This window comes from Myotis daubentonii, chromosome 3 (genome assembly GCF_963259705.1).
Source record: "Myotis daubentonii chromosome 3, mMyoDau2.1, whole genome shotgun sequence".
Lineage (NCBI taxonomy): Eukaryota > Metazoa > Chordata > Mammalia > Chiroptera > Vespertilionidae > Myotis > Myotis daubentonii.
The window spans coordinates 20,575,810-20,595,726 of record NC_081842.1 but is presented as its reverse complement, the minus strand read 5'-3'; the positions used below and the strand labels follow the sequence as shown (position 1 = coordinate 20,595,726).

The following is a 19,917-nucleotide window of genomic DNA, read 5'->3' as shown; positions in this document are numbered from 1 at the left end:
TTCTAATTTTTATGTTTAGTATTTTAAAGTTATTTACTTATTTTTATTATTTCATGATTACCCCTTGTTCACTACTTGTTATTTCTATTTTTTTATTTTCTCAAAGATATCTGACTTTTGATGCTATCATATCACATTTGCTCTTAAATAATTTAATTAATTTAAATTTGTCGTGGGGAATTAAGCCTGTATCTCTGCGTTATTTGGTTTGCCATCAAAGGGATGTGGTTTTGTTACCAATCTGTTTCATAAGCCCAGGATTTCCCCAGTGGCTGGGACAGGATATGTGTCACTAAGTCAGTTAGGCCATGCCCACTTTCTTGTAGGTTTCCACAAATTATTAATCAGCCCCCTCTCATTAGCACTTTATTTTCTAGAACACATTTCCCAAAAGAGTGTTCTAAGGGACAGAGACTCTATTGAAATAAAAGTTACTGCATAAAAGTAATTTATTGTCAAATACTTTGGATAAATACTGTGACAAAAACATTAAGCAGGCTTCTTTATTGCAGGACTTCTTACAGTAAAAATTAGGTTATTATGAGTGTCCAAGAGGAGGAGTTAATTTGTCTCTTTACTCATTCAATATATGTTCAAGGGTCTACAATGAGCCCAGTACTTTGCAAGGGGCTGAAGCTTCAATGCTAGGCAAAATTTCTGCCCCCCAGAGAGCTTACTGTAAAGATCAATGATAAGCAATGAAATGAGAATTTACTCTCAGTGTGATGTATGATGCCATAGACTCACACCCTCAGAGCATGTAACCTAGACTAAGATGAGATCAGGGAAGACTTCCTACAGGCAGTGTTTCCTAACGTCTTTTGACCAGGGGACTCTCTTTTGTGGAACAACTTGGCACCTGTTTTCTGACACCACCTTGGGAAATGATGATCTAGAACAGTGATGGCGAATCTATGACACGCATGTCAGAGGTGACATGTGAACTCATTTTTTTGGTTGATTTTTCTTTGTTAAATGGCATTTAAATATATAAAATAAATATCAAAAATATAAATCTTTGTTTTACTATGGTTGCAAATATCAAAAAATTTCTAAATGTGACATGGCACCAGAGTTAAGTTAGGGTTTTTCAAAATGCTGACACGCCGAGCTCAAAAGGTTCACCATCACTGATCTAGAACAATTCAATTGCCTACATAAAACAGGACCATGTCACAGAGCTAGATCATGAATGAAACAAATCCAGCCCAAATTTCTGAGGACTTTGCCAGAATAATGAAAATATAAGGGGGCTTAAAAATCTAGACCTAACCCACTCAGGGCTCTGTGAAGCTGAAAAAGATACTCCTTTCATGTGATTTAATCCAAAACAGAACTACACTGCAGCTTGACTCTCTTATTATATTAGGTTTTCGAACTCCCTCTGTTATCAGTTCAAAATATGGTCTGTTCTTCTTGCCACCTTAACTACAGACCAATAATCAAGTTGCATGTGAATACTGCTCATAAAGCACATAGTTGTCACAGGACATGTTGTTCTTTTTAGTTTTATATAGTTAGCAAGACAAATGACCATAGTAAATTCAAACCTAAAATTTCCTTGGAAATATCACCTTTCTTCATATGAAAAATACTAAAAGTCCCAATAAAAGAGATAGGTCACCTTATAAAACTCAAAAATTGCACCATTTTACATTTGCTTGAACAGAAATACAGTATTTTTTTTCTTCCTAGGTTTTATAAAAAACTAGAGGCATGCTTTAAAAAATTTAGCTAGAAATTTGCATTACAAATTGAGGGCATATTTTTGACATTGTTAGAGGCCTTTTAGGTATATTTCTTAAAAGGAGAAAAATTATGAACCACTGATATCATCATTTCATTTTTTACTTGCTAACATAAGATTTTCCTCTTGTTTTCTGAAGTCTTCCTTTAAAAAAAAATGTGGAGATCTTTCAAAGTTTTGAACTGAACATGGAGAGTAGAAGTTGATTACAAAGAAATAAAAAAATGGAAATCATAGAAAAACAAATTTATCCATAAAAAATGTTCCTGAAAACATTACATTCTGAAGGAACTTGCTTTTATTTTATGCATTTTTTTCTCACTGCCTTTGATCAGGTGTTTATTCAAATTCTTATGAAATTCTTGATTATGTGTTTTCCTGAATTGTCTTAAAAATTGGTATTTCTTTATAAAGAATTTTTTTTCTTTGATAGTTAGCCCTGCCTTGCTTTTTACCTTTTCTTCAGCTCTCTTTTTTGTTTCAGCATCCATCCAAGTCAGCTCATCTAAAGTCTGAATAAAAACTTCCCGGATCTGTGTAATCAAATCCTCAACCTCAAACCAAAAGAACAGAAGACAAATTTAGGCCATTAGTTAATTTTTTATAACACAAATTGAAACAGACAATAGTGGGTGAAAGCCTGGGCAGATGAGGGGCAGGGACAGGGTGGAAAGGGTAAATGTCGGGGGAGAGGGGGGTGGAAGAGGAAAGGGGATATCTGTAATACTTACAGCAATAAAGATAAATTAAACTTTTTTTAAAATTTAAAAATAGAGCTATAATCTGTCTTTATGTGATTTAATAATATATTAATAAATATAAATTTATAGGCAGACTATGACCTAAACAAATGGGTATATGTGAAAAATTATATTTTAAAGCAACATTGTTTTTATCAATACTTATGATTAAATAGGTATTATATATATATATATACACATTTACCAAAAATCATGTTAAGAATAAACTGATTTCCATTATCATAAAAGAAGAATTAACATAAAATATTACCTATTATTACCATGTGTAATTTAGTAAAGCATGAAGCAGCATTTCAATAGATTATTTCACCATATCTTCAAGCTGCATTGCTTTCATGTCAGAAACAATGAAAAATAGAGTACATTTCTTACACTTCAACTAAACCTGGGTTTATTTTCTTGGTTTTTAAGAAAAACCCTAATTCTTAGTCAATTTTGCAAACAGAGGAGTTTAGAAATGACTGTATCACTAGAACATGTGACTGTTTCCAGAACCTACTGCTTCTGGAAAAAGGACAGTTGCCTTTGGATTAAATAATACTAGGATCAGAAACATAACCAGACCCTTGAGAGAGGGAGGATGAGATTTACTGGGAAATAATGGCCAATTATGATTCAGAGGTGACCCGACAATTAATAAAATTTTAGCCCAATTATGGACCATTGTAATTGTCCATCAGTGCAAAGGAGTGAGCGATAGTGCACTGTGCTGAGAACATTACCACGTGTTTACTGTCTCCAGCAAATGCTGCTTGCACATAAAGCCTTCCCACTGCGCTGTCCATGTTCGCATTGACAAAGTTTGCACAACGTCTCCAAGCTGCTATTTCTGATGTTGTGCCATAAAGGGCCTATGGGAGAGAAAAAGGAAATGGTGTTTGATCAGGAGTAAGACAAGGGAGCATGGTCACAACACAAATCTCACAGGACTCGCTACTCTTTATGTCTCCTAAGTTCTTGCAATATTCACTGGTCCTTCTTACAAGGCACGTTGTCCTTGCCGAAGATAAAATGCAATCCAATTGGATTGTTTACTTACATACGATCTGAAAATAAGGCATATTTTCAGTACCTGTCCCAGTAGAACTTCAGGCTACTACAAGTTAACATCCTTCTAGACAGCTTTAGGAAAAAAGCAACCCAAAACAACCCTCCCAAACAAAAAATAACGCCGTTATCGCTGCATAAACATAAATGTGAAGTAATGTTCAATAAATGTTGTAATGAGAGAAATCTGCTATACAAAAAGGCACATTCCTGTTTGTTGAATGTTTTAGCTGAACTTCCAGCACTTAGAAGAAATCTATGTGTATAAATTTAAGTACCAATAAGGGGACTAACTTAGGTAAGGGAAATTTAGCAAAATACCAATTTGACGTTCTTCAATTTTAAAATTGTGCTTGTATTTTCTTTTAAAGGGTAAAAACACAAAATTTCAATCAGAAAGTTATTTCCTTTCCATGACACTAACCAATACTGGACACCAACCATTCGCTAGAATTTCTCCTTTCTCATCTCTCCTGCCTTCGTCCCTCAGAACATGACTAAAATGATGATTGTTTAAATGTAGGTACAGCCTAATAAGAGGCCTTAAGGTTGTCTCCAGGTAGATGTGTTAGTGGATTGTCCACGTCAATGTACTCCATCTGTGTGTAACTCTAGTGTGCTATGAACACCTGGAAAATCAAGTTAATCGAGATATCCCTGTGATTATTTTTAATGCCACACAAACACCAAGCCAGTATGTTTGTTTCATGAACTGCTCACATAACCAAATGCATATCCTTCCATGGCATTTCGATCACGATGCCACAGTAGACAAACATAGGATGGCAAAGGCCATAAAAACTAGCTTTTCTATGATGGCTTTTCCAGACATCATAGCCTAAACATGGGCAAAATAACCAACGTTCGGCATTTTGTCTCTTGGCCAAGTTCACCACATTCTAGCAGTATACATGGCACCTTCATAACCATGTGTCTCTTTATGTTTTAAGTCTTAAGAAAAGAGAGATTGTATCTTCACCTTGCGGAAAGCATTTCTGGACTCCTTGTAGGTTCTGCTGAGGCTGCTTACAAGATCCATTATGAACCGCCAGGACATTAAATTTTGAAGATCTCTGTATAAAAAAACCCACCACCCAGCAACAAAAAAGATGAGGCTGCAAAGCTTCTAAAGAGGGATATTAAATGTAAACTCTGAGGACTTGGGCACTCTGACATACTTACCTGGCAGAGTATTTGGTAAGAATGAGCTTAAGTTTGGTTAAATATTCTGGAGCATAAACAACCACATCTTCCTCACTTGTAATTTTAATGTCCACAGTTGACATAATTTCATTTGTGAAATTGGACCAGCTGAATGGCTGGAAAAAAAAGCAGGCACAAAACATTCAGTAATTATGAATTTCTCTTCTTGATTCCAACACTCAATTATGTTCAGGGGTCAGACATTGTTAGGGCGTCAGCTGCAGCACAATATAATTATCACAATCATCCAGTCAGATACTTGTATGGGATTTTCCCTTAATTGTTTCAATTGGTTTTGAATAAAAATTAGTTCGGCAGCATGATTTTTTTGATAGAATTAAACCAACCACTTAAGAACAAAAGCAAAGTCTGTAAGTGTAGAGAAAATACAGTTAGAAATTAGGCTCAGTGCCATCTTCTTGGTCTAATCAATATAAAATAGAAGAAAATGTTAGCTTTAAAATGTATGCAAAAATTTAAATGGGTATAAAGTGTTTATCTTTTAAAAGTGGGTTTTAATAAACAATCCACCCAGCTGTCATGACTCAGTGGTTGAGCATCGACCAGGTCGCGGTTTGATTCCTGGTCAGGAACATGTCCAGGGTTTGGGGCTGGATTCCCAGTGGGTGTGGGGGACGTCGGGGAAGGGATGCAGGAGACAGCTGATCAATGATTCTCTCTCATTACTGATGTTTCTATCTCTCTCCCTCTCCCTTCCTCTCTGAAATCAATAAAAAATATATTTTTAAAAATAAATAAATAATCCATTTAACACAGTAATATATCTCCGTGAAGGTCCTACAGTAAATGAAGGCACATTAGTTATAGCAGAGGTTCAATGAAGTTATAGATGCACCACAGAGGGTCCAATGAAGCCAAACAGAACATTGTCAATATAAGGTCTATAGGCATGCAGTTTTACTCTTCAGAAGCTACGTTTAGAGTTGCCAAAAGATGGAAGCTTGTCTTTTTAAAATGGGAATTTTGGTTTTTTCAACCACCAGTGGATATAAGGAAAAACAGCAGAAGTGGAGATCATGCACACCTTGCTAAAATGCCACATTTCAGTGCTTAAGAATGTTTAAAATTACCAATATTTTAGGCTCTATAGTTATGCAGATAAGTATATAATATGCTGATCGCTTTCTAAGTATGAAGTGCGATGTTCTTTTCTTGATTTCCTTTGGTGGTTTGGATCATTCTTTCAGAACATACTTATTAGGCACTTTACAGCATGGGTGGATCTGGAGAGCATTATGGTAAGTGAAATAAGCCAGAGAAAGACACTATCATATGATTTCACTCATATGTGAGATCTAATGAACAAAGTGGTCTAACAAGCAAGCTAGAGACAGACTCATAGATAGGAAGCAGGCTGACAGCTGTTGGAGAGGGGAGGGTGACTGGCGGGCAGGGCTGCGGGGGAGAGGTAGAGGGATTGAGCAAAAATGGGGGGAAAAAGAGAACAAAACTCATGGACACGGACAACAATGTGGCGGTTGTCCTGGGGAGAGGGCGTGAGGGAGGTGGAGGAGGGTAGAGGGGAAATAAATGGTGAAGGCCAGACTTGACCTGGGGTGGTGAACACACAATACAGTGTGTAGATAATGTGTTATAGAATTGTGCATCTGAAACCTGTATATTTTGTTAACCAGTGCCACCCCCAATAAATTCAATTTAAAAAGCTCTGTGAGAAATTCCTAACTGGAAAGGTTATGCTTTCTAAAAGTCCTTTTTAATTATAATTATAGCCCAAGCAAATCCATCACTGAATGTAGTCATTTGCAGATTTTCCCATGGATGTTGTTTTATTTCCTGATTGTGTGCCACAACTAATACACAAATACACATGAATGGCCTCCCAAAGAGATAATTACATACTGGCTAATGAATTACAACTAAGCAAAAAGATGTCAATTGCTGCTTATAAATGGAATCTATGAGACAGAGTTTTCCTATTTCTTGTGTTATATTTCTCTGTTATTGCTCTGAACACCTCATAGATGCCTTGATGAGAACATAGCAGATTCTATGAATAAATTAATCTTTTTAGAAGTTAAAAACAAATTAAATGCTTTTATTATCTGACTGTCCAACTCTGATGGCTACATAATGGTCTGTTTGAAGGATTTTCAGTTTAATATTTTCCAAACCCTTTTCTATGATCATTCCCACCATTATTGCATAGCTGCCTTGAAAAGGACTTTCACTTTTAAAATCACCTCTAACTAAATATAAATATAATAGTTTCAAATAGGTTTTTTTTTTCCTGGTCCTGTCATGAAGTCAGATGGTCAGTGTCATCTAAATTCATTTAGTAAGAAATCATTGAAGTTTAAGAAACTGTATTTCAATGTTGTAAATTTTAGAAATGGCACAACAAGAGAGTACATAAAACTTGCTACTTACCTTCCCATTGATCTCTAATGAAAAGTTATTTTGGACCTGGGATAATTTCATCTTGTTATAAAGAAGCATTGGATCATTTCGATCTTCAGGTTTAGCTGAAGCCTATGGATTTAAATTTTGATCATTATTTTAGAACTAAAAATTTTTTAGAAAAACATTATATTTAAGGAAAGAAGGAATATGGGATAGGTCCATGGTCGGCTAACTGCGGCTCGCGAGCCACATGCGGCTCTTTGGCCCCTTGAGTGTGGTTCTTATTAAGCTTTAGGAGTACCCTAATTAAGTTAATAACAATGTACCTACCTATATAATTTAAGTTTAAAAAATCTGGCTCTCAAAAGAAATTTCAACCGTTGTACTGTTGATATTTGGCTCTGTTGACTAATGAGTTTGCCGACCACTGGGATAGGTAAATATACTTGAAGCTCCACTCTATACTTATTTTGTAATTTACTTTGTCATATCAAAAAGGAAAGTGAAATTTAAGAGATTTTAAATATTTTCAGTAACAATTATCAAGATTTGGCTGTAGTATTGACTATAAAAGTTCTCAAAAATATTTTTATATATTTTAATATTTTTGAAAATGGCCAAGCCACATAAGCAATATGTGGCCTGCTTCCATCTGTGGTTAATGGCCAGCTCAGTTGTGTCTGTTTCACATTATAATAATTTTTTTGAATATAGTCATCTTCAATTTATCGTGCAAATTCTGTCTCCCCCTCCACCACCACCACTAATATTCAGTGTCCAAGTTCTAATTCAGACAGGAAAAAAACCCACCTCACAATGGTTTCTGCAAGAATTTAAAGCAAATAAAACAGAGAAAACGCATATTTAGGTTGCCAGGTATCTGAGGAATGCTAGCACTTTGTACTTTTGTGACTATGCTCCCATCCTGCCCAAGCAGTTTACTGCTCTATACTCAACCATATCCAACTTTACTTTTTCCCACTGAATCACAAAAAAAGGGAGAGAAAGGAATGCAATGACAACCCCTTCACCCCCACCACCCCTACCCCCACCCCACCACCACCCAGCTAGTGGCTGAAATGAATTAAACTGGGAATTGTTTCTCAGAGACAGTGGCTCCCATTTCCCCTTTAGGTCACTTATTTATGCCTTTATTTTCAAAATTATTTATTGAACATCTCCGGCATGCAATAATAAGCTGGACACGGTTAGAGATACACAAGTGATTCAAAGGTGACTAAGGTACCACCCAGACCTCAGAGTCTAAGAGAAGAGAGAAAATATAGACACAAATGATTCTGAGATCCAACTATTAAAGAGCTGAGGCTGATCCAAGGAGAGCATGGTCTGGGAAGGTTCAAGTGGTAAAAACCAAGGGCAATAAACTGTTCTCTAATAATTCTGTGTTCAACACAGAGCCGCGTGCAACCCATTCAACTTCCATTCATCCTGCTGTAGCTCCAAGCAAAGTCTGGCTCTGACTGGAGATTTTTGGTTTCATGTGGCCCTAGGAAAGCTAAAATTGTCCTCAAAGATCTCCAGTTTTCAAGATTCTGATGGCAGTGTCAAGTCAATGGGATGTAGGAGAGCAGGCTGTTGTTTGCAATGTCAGCAAAAGCTCTGTGGAGCCTAGACTGAAACCAGACTTGGGTTCAATCAATTACCTTGATGTTGCTCCAACAGAATTCACTCACTTGAGACTACAGACCCAGTCAGACAAGAAAATGCAAACTCAGACTCTCAGAGTTCACCTGCCACTAGAGGAAATTCAGGAATATACCCTTGGGCTCTGCTGGTAAACTCTTCCTGCGAGATCTCCCCTCCTGAGCTGAGCAGCCTGGCAGTCTGAACTCGGCGACATCACACAGTCACGCAGCCATGTTCAGGGGTTAATATTTCTTAGCCAAGGAATAGAGGTAATCTCTTTAATCACTATAATTTTTTTTAAAGGAAAATTGTGCCTATCAAGACTAAAACAGCTTTACTCAACAGCAATCAAGTGTGTCTTGAGTCTCAAGGACATCTCAACAACAGTTTGGCTGTAGTAAGAATTTTGGTATAATCCACTTATAATAGGTAATTAAATGTACCTAGTTTAATATTTGTCAAACTTAGTATGTCTCCTGGATGTTGGAAACCCAGTTTACTATAAAATTTTACAGTTTCAAAGGTCCTCTTAAAGTTAATGATCCTTTGATAAACTATGTTTTTATCACTTGGTTAAAGAGTTGTACCTTTCACCCTTAAAATATAATAGAGAGAAAAGAAAAAGAAAAAGTAGTTAATGTTATTCAGTGTATCAGAGATAATGTGTTTTACATTGGCAATTTCTTTTTCCAATTCCATAACTTTATTCATTTCCAGAGAAAGCTTGTTTTCATCTATGGGCAGTCCTCTTTCCTGACGTATCAATTTGGCCACAGAAATCATAAAATCCACATATGCTGTACAAGTCTGCAAGAAAAAAATAACAGTAAATTGCTGGCAAACTTTCTAAATATATATCACAGTGCTTTAATGTAAAATTTTATTTCCCATTCAATATTAATTTCTGGTAACAGATAAAGCACAATAAAATAGATACGCTTTCCTACATTCTAAAAGAAATGACCTGCATGGATTCTTAGAAAGTCAATGTGCCATATATATAGCTATTCATGAAGAGATGGCCACAAATTCATATTAATATTATCAGAATATCTTTATACCTTTATATCTGTTTCCTCTGGCCAACCAGTATTTCTTTTTTTAAATGAGACTGTGTTCTCATGAGCTCCTCCAACATAAACCTGTGGGTTTTAGTTAATTCCATAGTTGGCTCCCATTACTATGAAATTTATAAGATTCCATAGATTTGGATGTCAGCTTTCTTCTAAGAATCCAAGTTCTTCGCATTTTATCTTTCACATACATTTTAACTTTGTGAAGGTAAACTAGTTAAATTATCAAACTTTTATAGAATATATCAATGCCTTCTTCAAGTTCAGAGTGGCGTTAACTCCAGGAAATTGAATGCCACTTTCATAAATCTCAACCCATTGCCATTTAGCCATTATTTATCTATCAGCAAGTAAAATAAATGATGATCCCACCTCATGAAAATTCTCTCAAAACCCAAGTTCCCAGCACTAGCTGGATGACAAACAACCAAGATTGCAGAAGCCACACAATTTGGATCGATGGGCACTGCTATTCCTCTACTAACTGTTCACAGGGTAGATACAAAGGAAGGCTACCCAGCGTTTAACACTTTCACAGTTTCAAGGGAGTTTTATGTCCCTTCTCACTTATTATCAGTGATAGGGCTATGTTATATTCATCTGAATTACAGTGACTCATTAAGAGGATTAAACATAAAACTCAAGGAGAGATGAAAATATATTATCAAGCAAGAACCTCAGCAAAATGTACAGTTATTATCAATTTGAAAGTCAAGAGGACACTTTTAAGTAAGGTTTAAAAACTGGCATTCCATGACCTTTATTAAACGCTAAGCAAACAGTTCCCTTGGGAGAGGGCTCTCTTTTCCATGGATACCTTGTGATGCTGGGATGTCTAGCTAGCATTGTCTATGGATTTGACACTCAATAAAACAAACTATTAGATTTTTAATGCAGACTCAACTGTGAGTCTGTGTTAAAATCTAATCACTAAGGTACAGGATAATAGAATGTTTTTATGTGAATTCTTGTGAACTCCATTCTTTTCCTACTCAAAGGTAATCAGAATTCTTGTTTCATTTTGAAATAAACAAATATGTCTGAGTTAACACCTAATGGGACCAACTATTCCAAAATCTAAGCATGCCGTGTTTTTTAATTAACTGTATTTCAAATCATATAAATTCATCTGCATTCATCAGGAAATTGCTACTGACTATGAACAAAATGGTAATTTGAATTTTTCAATATCAACCTACTGAGATTGGTTTTCACTCTATGGGATTTTTTTTGTTAATCAAGTAAGAAAATAATAACAAGAATGCTCTCTTGCACTTTGCTGATTCTGCAAACTGATTCTACTCTAGTAACTTCATTCTTATAGATGTATCTAAAGACTACGGGCCTGGACAGTGTGGCTCAGTGGTTTATCCTTGACCTATTAACCAGGAGGTCATGGTTAAATTCCTGGTCAAGGCATATGCCCGGGGTGCAGGCTCGATCCCCAGTGTGGGGCATGCAAGAGGTAGCTGATCAATGATTCTCTCTGACTATTGATGTTTCTATCTCTCCCGCTTCCTTCCTCTCTGAAATCAATTAAAATATATTTTTTAAAAAAGACTATGGAACTCAGCCTAAGGTAAGCATATATGGAAGCACTGGCTTCTGTGATGCTTAAATATTTAATACAGCTACATGGAATGCACTACTTCCTTTAATGAACTTCATTACTTGGCAACTATTCCAATGTGAATGAATGCAGCATGTCTTAATATCTTGATTATCTTTTCCAGCTTCCAAATTTATATAGGAGCTGTCAGAACGCAGGCTTACTGCTGCTGTTAAATCCTTTCTACAAGATATTATTCTACCTTAAGGATTTAATTTCCTCCCTCGATATACTTATAGATATATAAAATGCCATGTGACTATAATTGTCATGATTTGAGGGAAAAGTAATTAACACATTGTAAAATTTAAATAATACACTGGCCAGACTATTTTTAAAACTGAAATTCAGTTTTTGTGTGTGTATTAGTGAGAGGAATTAGTTATTAGGGCAAGGGCTAGAGTCGGCTATCTTTTTTGAGTCCTAAGACAACCTTGTTCAAGCTTTGATATAGTGAATTCTGTGAAAAAGAAACCCACCTAAATATCTATGCAGCTCTTCTTTTAAAAATAAAACACTGGCCTGGCTGGCATGGCTCAGTGGTTGAGCATCGACCTATGAACCAGGAGGTCACTATTTGATTCCCGGGGGGAGTGGGGGGTACATGCCCTGGTGGCGGGCTCGATCCCCAGTGGGACTGTTTCAATCTCATTACTTATAGCCTTTAAGATAGTAGTATGGCATTAAGTCATCTTCAGATAATCAGAATACCTCATAAATCAGGTGTCTACCTCTTTAACAAGAGAGGACAGCATGAGAGGATCCTTAATGAACCCACTTTGAGATCAGTTCCTTTGCCATGACATTTAGAAAGTTCTAGTTATTTCCGGGGAAAGAAAGCTTCACACAAGAAGAGCCACTCAGATAAACGAAACTGGTAAGACATGTCAATTTTTAGTGTAAGTATTTGTACAGCCTTCTGCCTAATATTTGGCCTATACAACACTGAGTTAACAATTTTAGATTATAAGTCTCTGGAATAAAATAGTGGTTATCTAGTCTTGTTTGGCAACGTATGTCATGCACATGAGCTGGCTTAATTAATACTTTTAAATGAGATTTGCTCTCGGCTGTTTTTGTAGAATAGCACTGAATGGAAGGAAAGCTAGATTGAGAACTGAGAAACAGGAAGATGGTAAGGTAGGCTACAGTAGCTATTTCTCCTCTATCTTCTTATAACAGAACCTCTATTCTGTTTCCTGTTGGTAGGACTGTCAATCAAGGGTCTCCCTTCCTGAGTCATGGAGATTAGCTGACACTATCAACTCGTTAACTCAGTTTCCTGGACACAGTGGCTGGTTGAAGAACAGATGTCCCAGATAGGGTCAATCGGGGTCCTTTTCTCAGAATTTGATAGACATAAGGAGAGACGGGATTTCTCTTTTTCTAGATTGTGAAGCTACCAATGGTTATCTTTTGATGCCACATGGAGACAGAGTTCAATAGCAAGAAGCCAACACAAAAGAAAATAGAACCTTGAGAATAAAGAAAGAGATAAGATGACTTAATTGAACCCCAGCACCTACCATGCCTGATTTATCCCTAGAGCTTTACAGTCAAGTGAGACAAACAAAAACATTTTTTTTTTTTTTTACAAAATTTAAGTTAATCAGAGTAGGTTTTACTGCTTACAATGAATGTTCCTTGCTCTTCTAATCTATGACCTTTAAGCAAGTCATTTTACTTTTTGGGTCTCTGATCCCTCATTTGTAAAATGAGGAGTTGGACTAAATCCTCTAATGTCCCATTTGGCTCTTAGAGCCTGTGCCTGAGTAACCTTCATTATTTAAAGAAAATATACGATTCTGTCATGTAAAAATTATAAGAATATAAATCTTTGGGTTTCTATTGCCTTAGGGCATGTTTCCTCTGTAAGTGAGAGGTAAAGTACAGAAAACGAAAAGGGAACTGAGACATTTAAGTTTAGAACAATAACCAGAGGGATACAACATGCATTTCTCAAAATATACCATTTAAAACTGCCAGAATAACAGCACATAATAAGTTTGAAAGGCCTTTTAACAAGAGTAAAGTAAGCTTTGTTTTAAAGGAAGGAGGCGCAATATAGTTCTTGAAAAAAAAATGCATTACCTACTTTCATTATTTAGTAGTGTCACAAAACAAGGTATTTTACTTGTGCTGTGATATGGTATAAATGCCATATCACAACACAAAAATTTCATTCCTAAGGTATCAGAAGTGAACAAATGCTCTGTGAAGTGAAATGGGCTTTCTTATAATTGTGGGTGCTATTTTCATTGTTTATATGAAGCTTTAGAACTATGGAAGATGATTCTCCAGATGAGCTGGATATCCCAGAAGGAAGGATAAAAAAGAACCTGGGGAAATGGGGTTAAGTAATGACTTGATAAAAAAAAGATCTTTGATGAGGGTGCTTTGGATTAAAGATGGGGTATGACCCTCCCTTATCTCTAGCTCCTGGGGCATATCTGCACACCCAGACTCCACACCATAGTTTGAGAATCATTGGCTAAGGCAAAGAAGTCAGGCTTCTCTAGTCAAAGACAGCACCTTTCTTAGTAAAAGAAAATGTTGGCAACCTCATGTAAATCTTCAAAACTGCTGTTGGTCCTTTTCAATAAAATAATGCAAAAGTACGAGTCTCACTGAATGTGTAAATATCTCAGGCAAATTGACTGTAGGAGAGTTTGAAAAGATGAAAGGATACATGGTTTGTAAGATGTTTACAAGATGCTCAGGAAGTGTATTCTATGAGCTATGGATGCTCTAGAGTTTACACATCCTTAAGAATCAAGGTAAGGAACTAGGAAGGACCCCTAATGAAACTGGGTTCTTCTCTTTTCTTTTTCTTTCCTCTCTTCCTTTCCATCTTCCCCCTCAACCATTCATCTACTGACCCACAATATTTATTTGACAATTACTAAGGACCAGAAACTGAGCTGGGTACTGGGACTAAAGCCAAGGATAAGTGAGATATGACACTGCTCCCTCTAAGCTTACAGTTTTCTAGAAAAAAAAAAGATATTAAGTAAAAATGTCTACAGAAACCCATGTGCTATAGAAGGAATACTCTTATGAAGTTGGAATGATGCAATGGAAGGAGCAATAGACAAGGACAAAAGTTCTACTTGGGGTTCTACTACTGTTTTGCTGAGTGTTCTGGGATAACCCTCTGAGTTTTAGATGTCTCACTCATCACCTCTATAAACACAATATATCATTGTTCCTAGAGTTGATCCCTACTCTATTATTTGGCTACAAATATACTAGTAGTATTTACCAAACTGTGGTAGAGATTGCTTCTTTTTAGTAATAGAACCTTCCTCCCCCAAAACTGAATTTTAATAAGGCACATATGCATGTCTACCCAGCTTAAGATTACATTTCCCAGCCTGCTTAAAATTTAGTTGTGGCCATATGACAATGTCCTAATCAATGGAATGAATACAACGTCTGTATCACTTACACAAAAAAGAAATCATTTGTCTACCAATCTCCTTTTCTTTTCCCTGTGGCCTGAAATGTGAACCAGGCACTGGTGAATCAACCTTGACCAGTTAGACTCATATACAACACTATCAAGGTCAAAGATCAAAGGAAGCTCTATGTTCCTGGCCATTCACATGGAACAGAGCTTCCTACCTCACCTAGACTTTCTGCCTACCTTTGGACTTTAACAGGAAATAGAAATAAACTTCTCTCTTGTTTGAGCTCCAGTATTTTCAGGTCTCTTTGTTACTGAAACTTAGCCAGGACCCAATTAATTTACAAACTCAAACATCTAGGGACCAGGAAGTCAACATAAATCAATGAATCATATAGGTGAGAACGGCTCCAACCTAGAAAACAAGTGACCTACCTAAAGGGGTCTAACTGCTGCCACATGGCAATGAGGCCTAGGGTTTCCAATTCTACTAATTTATCAAGAAATCTGGATTCTCAAGTCAAATCTTCTAACATTTTAAAATATTAGCAACTAATCCAAATTAAAAAAACAAACAAAGAACTGCAGGTTAAACAAAAATGCCTCTATATCAGACCTGTTCTCAATTGTGACATAGTATTGAATGTAAGGTGCACAAATACGCCATCATCTTAACAACTGCATTTTGGAATAAGAACAGAATGCATTTACCACATCAGACATATACACTGACTGCCAAGTATCTTCCTATCAGAAACGTTTAATATAAAAATGTATATTTTTAGGATTAAAAAATTTTGACATGTTTTTAGGACACAATTCTAAATATGAAAAACATCCCGGTTGATGATGATGAAAGTGTAGTAAAATGAGCCAAAATTCCTCAATCACCCTCAACTCTGCAATAGGAAGCAGCTGGACAGCTTATAAAGCCAGTAGCTGCAACCCACACAGTAACTAGATTGCAGTGAACTCAAATCCCACACCCACATGATGATGCTATTAAGTGTGGCCTTTTATATCTTTTCCTTCATTTCAATATTATGTAGCTATTCAAAAAGATACCTTACAGTGAATTTATTCCATGTTATTTGAACTAAATTACACAAAATAAATGTTTAGCATAAACATATTTAGGTAATAATTTTGACTAGGGGCTCATTTCAGCCACATCACTACACTGTGATCATCAAAGGTAAAGTTAACTTACTTCTGAGCTACAAAATAATTATGAAGACATTATATATAGTACCAACATCTTTCCAAAATATCTAATAATATGTCACATTGCCGAGTTGTCTTCTGTTGTTCCTTTACATCAATAAAAAAGAGCGCATAAACGCCAGCCTGAGGAAGGTAAGGCTGGGGAATGAGAAGAAGCACCCCAGAGCATCCATCAGTTCTATGTAGTATGACGCCCCATGGCTGGCTGACCAATGGTCTGATCCAGGTGCCCTAGCTAGTCCACTGAAAGTCAAATCAGAAGGCTCTGGAAGGGTGCCACGGATGTTCTCATACCAGACCATGCTTCAGTCCTCATTGATATTGCCCTAGGCCAGTGGTCAGCAAACTGCGGCTCGTGAGCCACATGCAGCTCTTTGGCCCCTTGAGTGTGGCTCTTCCACAAGATACTGACTTCTGCGCATGGACCACGAAGTTTCAATCACACTGTATGTGCGCACCCGCACGTGGTATTTTGTGGAAGAGCCACACTCAAGAGGCCAAAGAGCCGCATGTGGTTCGCGAGCCACAGTTTGCCGACCACTGCCTAGACCCTGACTGATCTGTTCATTTTGCAAATGATCCAATTTATAGGGGAATTAAAGCATTTGAAATTGACGTTTCAAAATGGGTCATAGACAAATGCTGAAAATCAAGACACAAATAAGGAATTTCAAGTTTCTTTGTTTCTTAAAACACCTTCATTCTGCTGAGAATATTCATTCTATCAAAGGGAGCTCATGATTGTGTCTGATTTTAAGTGTCTGTCCAGAGTGAGGAACATAAAGAACATACACTTGGCCTTTGTCTTTTTCATTGTAAGTTTACACCAGATGATTCTGTAGATTTATTTGGTTAATTGCTTTGTGTGTGTGTGTGTTTTCATTTGTTTGTTTGTTTGTTTACCTCTTTATATAGTCCAGTGCATTCATAATAGTCCCTGGAGGGGAGGCCAAGTCGAGGTTGGTCAATCTATAAAAAAATACACAAAAGATGAATATAAACCATTCAGTGGATATAGAACAAGACCGCAGTGTTTTTGCTGTTTATAAGGATAACAATCACACACTGAGTGAACACATAATTAGGAAATGGTTTTCACACTATGTCAAAGTATTAAGCTGATGGCTGATAGATAATCTGGAAGATTGTGCTGCAGATAATTGAGGAGAAAAAACAAAGAAAAACTTGAACAGAAAATATACTGGTAAGGATTTTAACAGAACAGAAGGTGCAGGTGGACAAAAACATGTCAGAATCTAGGAGAGAGGAGCTTCTAAATTACACATTTATAGGCCATTCTACTTCCTGAGATTCTAACATGTGTGCCTGGGGAACATTCTCTTCTACCCCGGCCCTTAAATGAGATGGAATAAAAATAAAAGGTGGGAAAGGTAGGAAATCTCTATGGTAAGTCTAGAACATTTTTAGCTACTGTAATCTTGCCAGAGATTTTTTTTTTCTTTTTTTGAGATCCTATAGAGGCAGTGGTCGGCAAACTCATTAGTCAACAGAGCCAAATATCAACAGTACAACGATTGAAATTTCTTTTGAGAGCCAAATTTTTTAAACTTAAACTATATAGGTAGGTACATTATTATTAACTTAATTAGGGTACTCCTACGGCTTAGGAAGAGCCACACTCAAGGGGCCAAAGAGCCGCATGTGGCTCGCGAGCCGCAGTTTGCTGACCACGGGTAGGGGAATGGAGGAAACACCTCCTTGGTTCTCTCCAAAGCTGCTCTGCTCTGGACGTCAGCAGACGCCGCTGAGAGCTAAGTGTGTAAAAGACAAACTCAGGTCTGCTCTGTGGTGTCCAGTCCATCTTCATGCCCTGTGAGAGCACTACCTGGACACACTCGCAGCTCCGTGAGAGCACTTCCTATGCACTGCATGGTAAGAAGGTGGGTACAGGGGAAGCTTTTGAGTGAAATGTCTTCAATGATCAACTAAACTGAGTTTGACATTATCAATCATGGATAAATATTTCTTGGTTTATTATTAATAATAAAATATTTTGAGCCACTGAAGATTAAAAAAAAAGAAAAAAAGACGGATACAGGGCCCATCGAGAGCATTGATGATTTAAGTGAGAATCCTCGCAGGAAGAGCCAATTCAGCACAAAAGAAACATCACCCAAAGGGCTGGATGGAAAGAGCCAAAACACATATCCAGAAGAAGGGCCCTGCTCCTTCTCCAGCCTTCTGATCCTCCTTAAAAAAAGCCCTCATGCCCAGCTGGTGCAGCTCAGCGGTTGAGCATTGAGCCAGGAACCAAGAGGCCACTGGTTTGATTCCCAGATGCACTTTGGGGGGCATGCAGGAGGCAGCTTATCGATGATGTTTCTCTCTCATTGATATTTCTATCTCTCTCCCTTCCTCTGTCTTTAAAAAAAAATCAATAAAATATATACTTTTTTAAATGTTCTTATAATGATCATGCAGGATACTGAGAGCCCAAAGAGAGAAGAGAGTCAGATTAAATATCTTTTGTGACTTTAACAAATAACCATGAATATTTATGCAATAGTGACATAAATATGATTCTGTGACCTGCAACTTTTGAGTCAGTTTATGTTATAGGAGACAAAATTAAAGCTTTATAAATTTTTTAGTCTGTTCCAAACACACTCATTAGGTATAAATCCCATTTTAAGTGACACCTTAGATAAACCTAATTGAATGGCTTACATTTAAAAAAATAAAATAAAAATCCAGCCCTAATTGGTTTGGCTCAGTGGATAGAGTATTGGCCTGTGAACTGAAGGGTCCCAGGTTCGATTCCAGTCAAGAGCACATGCCCAGGTTGTGGGCTTGATACCCAGTTGGGGGTGTGCAGGAGGCAGCCGATCAATGATTTTCTCTCGTCATTGATGTTTCTATCTCTCTCCCCCTCTCCCTTATTTTCTGAAATCAATAAAAATATATTTTTTAAAAATCCAGAAGGAAAGGGGAGTGGGGGCAGGTAGAGGAGGGTATGGGGGGATAAATGGTGATGGAAGGAGACTTGACTTGGGCTGGTGAGCACACAACACAATGTACAGATGAGATATAAAATTGTACACCTGAAACCTGTATAATTTTATTAACCAATGTCACCCCAATAAATTCAATTTTTAAAAATCTAACAAAGCCATCTGGAAAGAATGGCATCTTATTTACCTTAATTGAGAAAAAAGTATAGGCATTCTTTAGAGAGAACCACAATTGTGTTCAAAATCCCTTCTCTATGTTCTTTTTAAAAGCAATTAGGAAATCTGGTTTCCAGACCTGAAAAGCTATTGTAAACCAGACCACACTGGTGAACATACAGAGAAACCAGGTGCTTTTTCTAAGTAGGAGGAGCCTAAAGATTTTCATTGCTTATTTATTTTATGAAAGGAGAAGTATTTTAAAAATGGAAGCAAAAAGGAGAGATGAACGTCTATAACACAGCATGAAGAAAACATTTTCAAAATATACTTGGGGAATCCAGATATCAGGGATGGAGCACTAATGTGTTACCTCCTTGCCCATGCAATTCAAATGAGAATGGGCGTTGTTTCTAAGTATTAATAACAGCAACATGTGTGGAAGTTTTATTAGAATTTAAAGATAACTTTGGCTGACAGCCATGCAAACTTACATGAATTATATATTTTGAAGAGTTTTTATCATCCGTGCCAACAAAATAATTAATAATGACTTTTTTCCCATATTTAGCATTCAGCTGTGCCATAGCCTTCTCAGCTGTCCAAGAAGTACCTAAAGCAATGAAAGGTGAAGTACATCTTTAGAAGCTTCAGTGCAGTAACATGATACACAGCATAATAATAACATAG

General features: G+C 36.8%; 1 protein-coding gene across 4 annotated transcripts in view; it reads right to left on the bottom strand.

Annotated features, from left to right (window-relative positions):
- Window positions 1–19,917, bottom strand: part of MME (membrane metalloendopeptidase) — a 96,297-nt gene that overhangs the window by 38,712 nt on the left and 37,668 nt on the right. For all 4 annotated transcript variants that reach the window (XM_059686857.1, XM_059686859.1, XM_059686860.1 and 1 more), the window contains exons 7-14: window positions 19,722–19,840; window positions 17,003–17,068; window positions 9,460–9,594; window positions 7,168–7,269; window positions 4,738–4,874; window positions 4,535–4,628; window positions 3,231–3,359; window positions 2,203–2,301 (exon numbers count right to left, since the gene is read on the bottom strand). In XM_059686857.1, coding sequence (XP_059542840.1) covers window positions 2,203–2,301; window positions 3,231–3,359; window positions 4,535–4,628; window positions 4,738–4,874; window positions 7,168–7,269; window positions 9,460–9,594; window positions 17,003–17,068; window positions 19,722–19,840 — 881 coding nt within the window. The remainder of the gene's footprint in view (window positions 1–2,202; window positions 2,302–3,230; window positions 3,360–4,534; window positions 4,629–4,737; window positions 4,875–7,167; window positions 7,270–9,459; window positions 9,595–17,002; window positions 17,069–19,721; window positions 19,841–19,917) is intronic.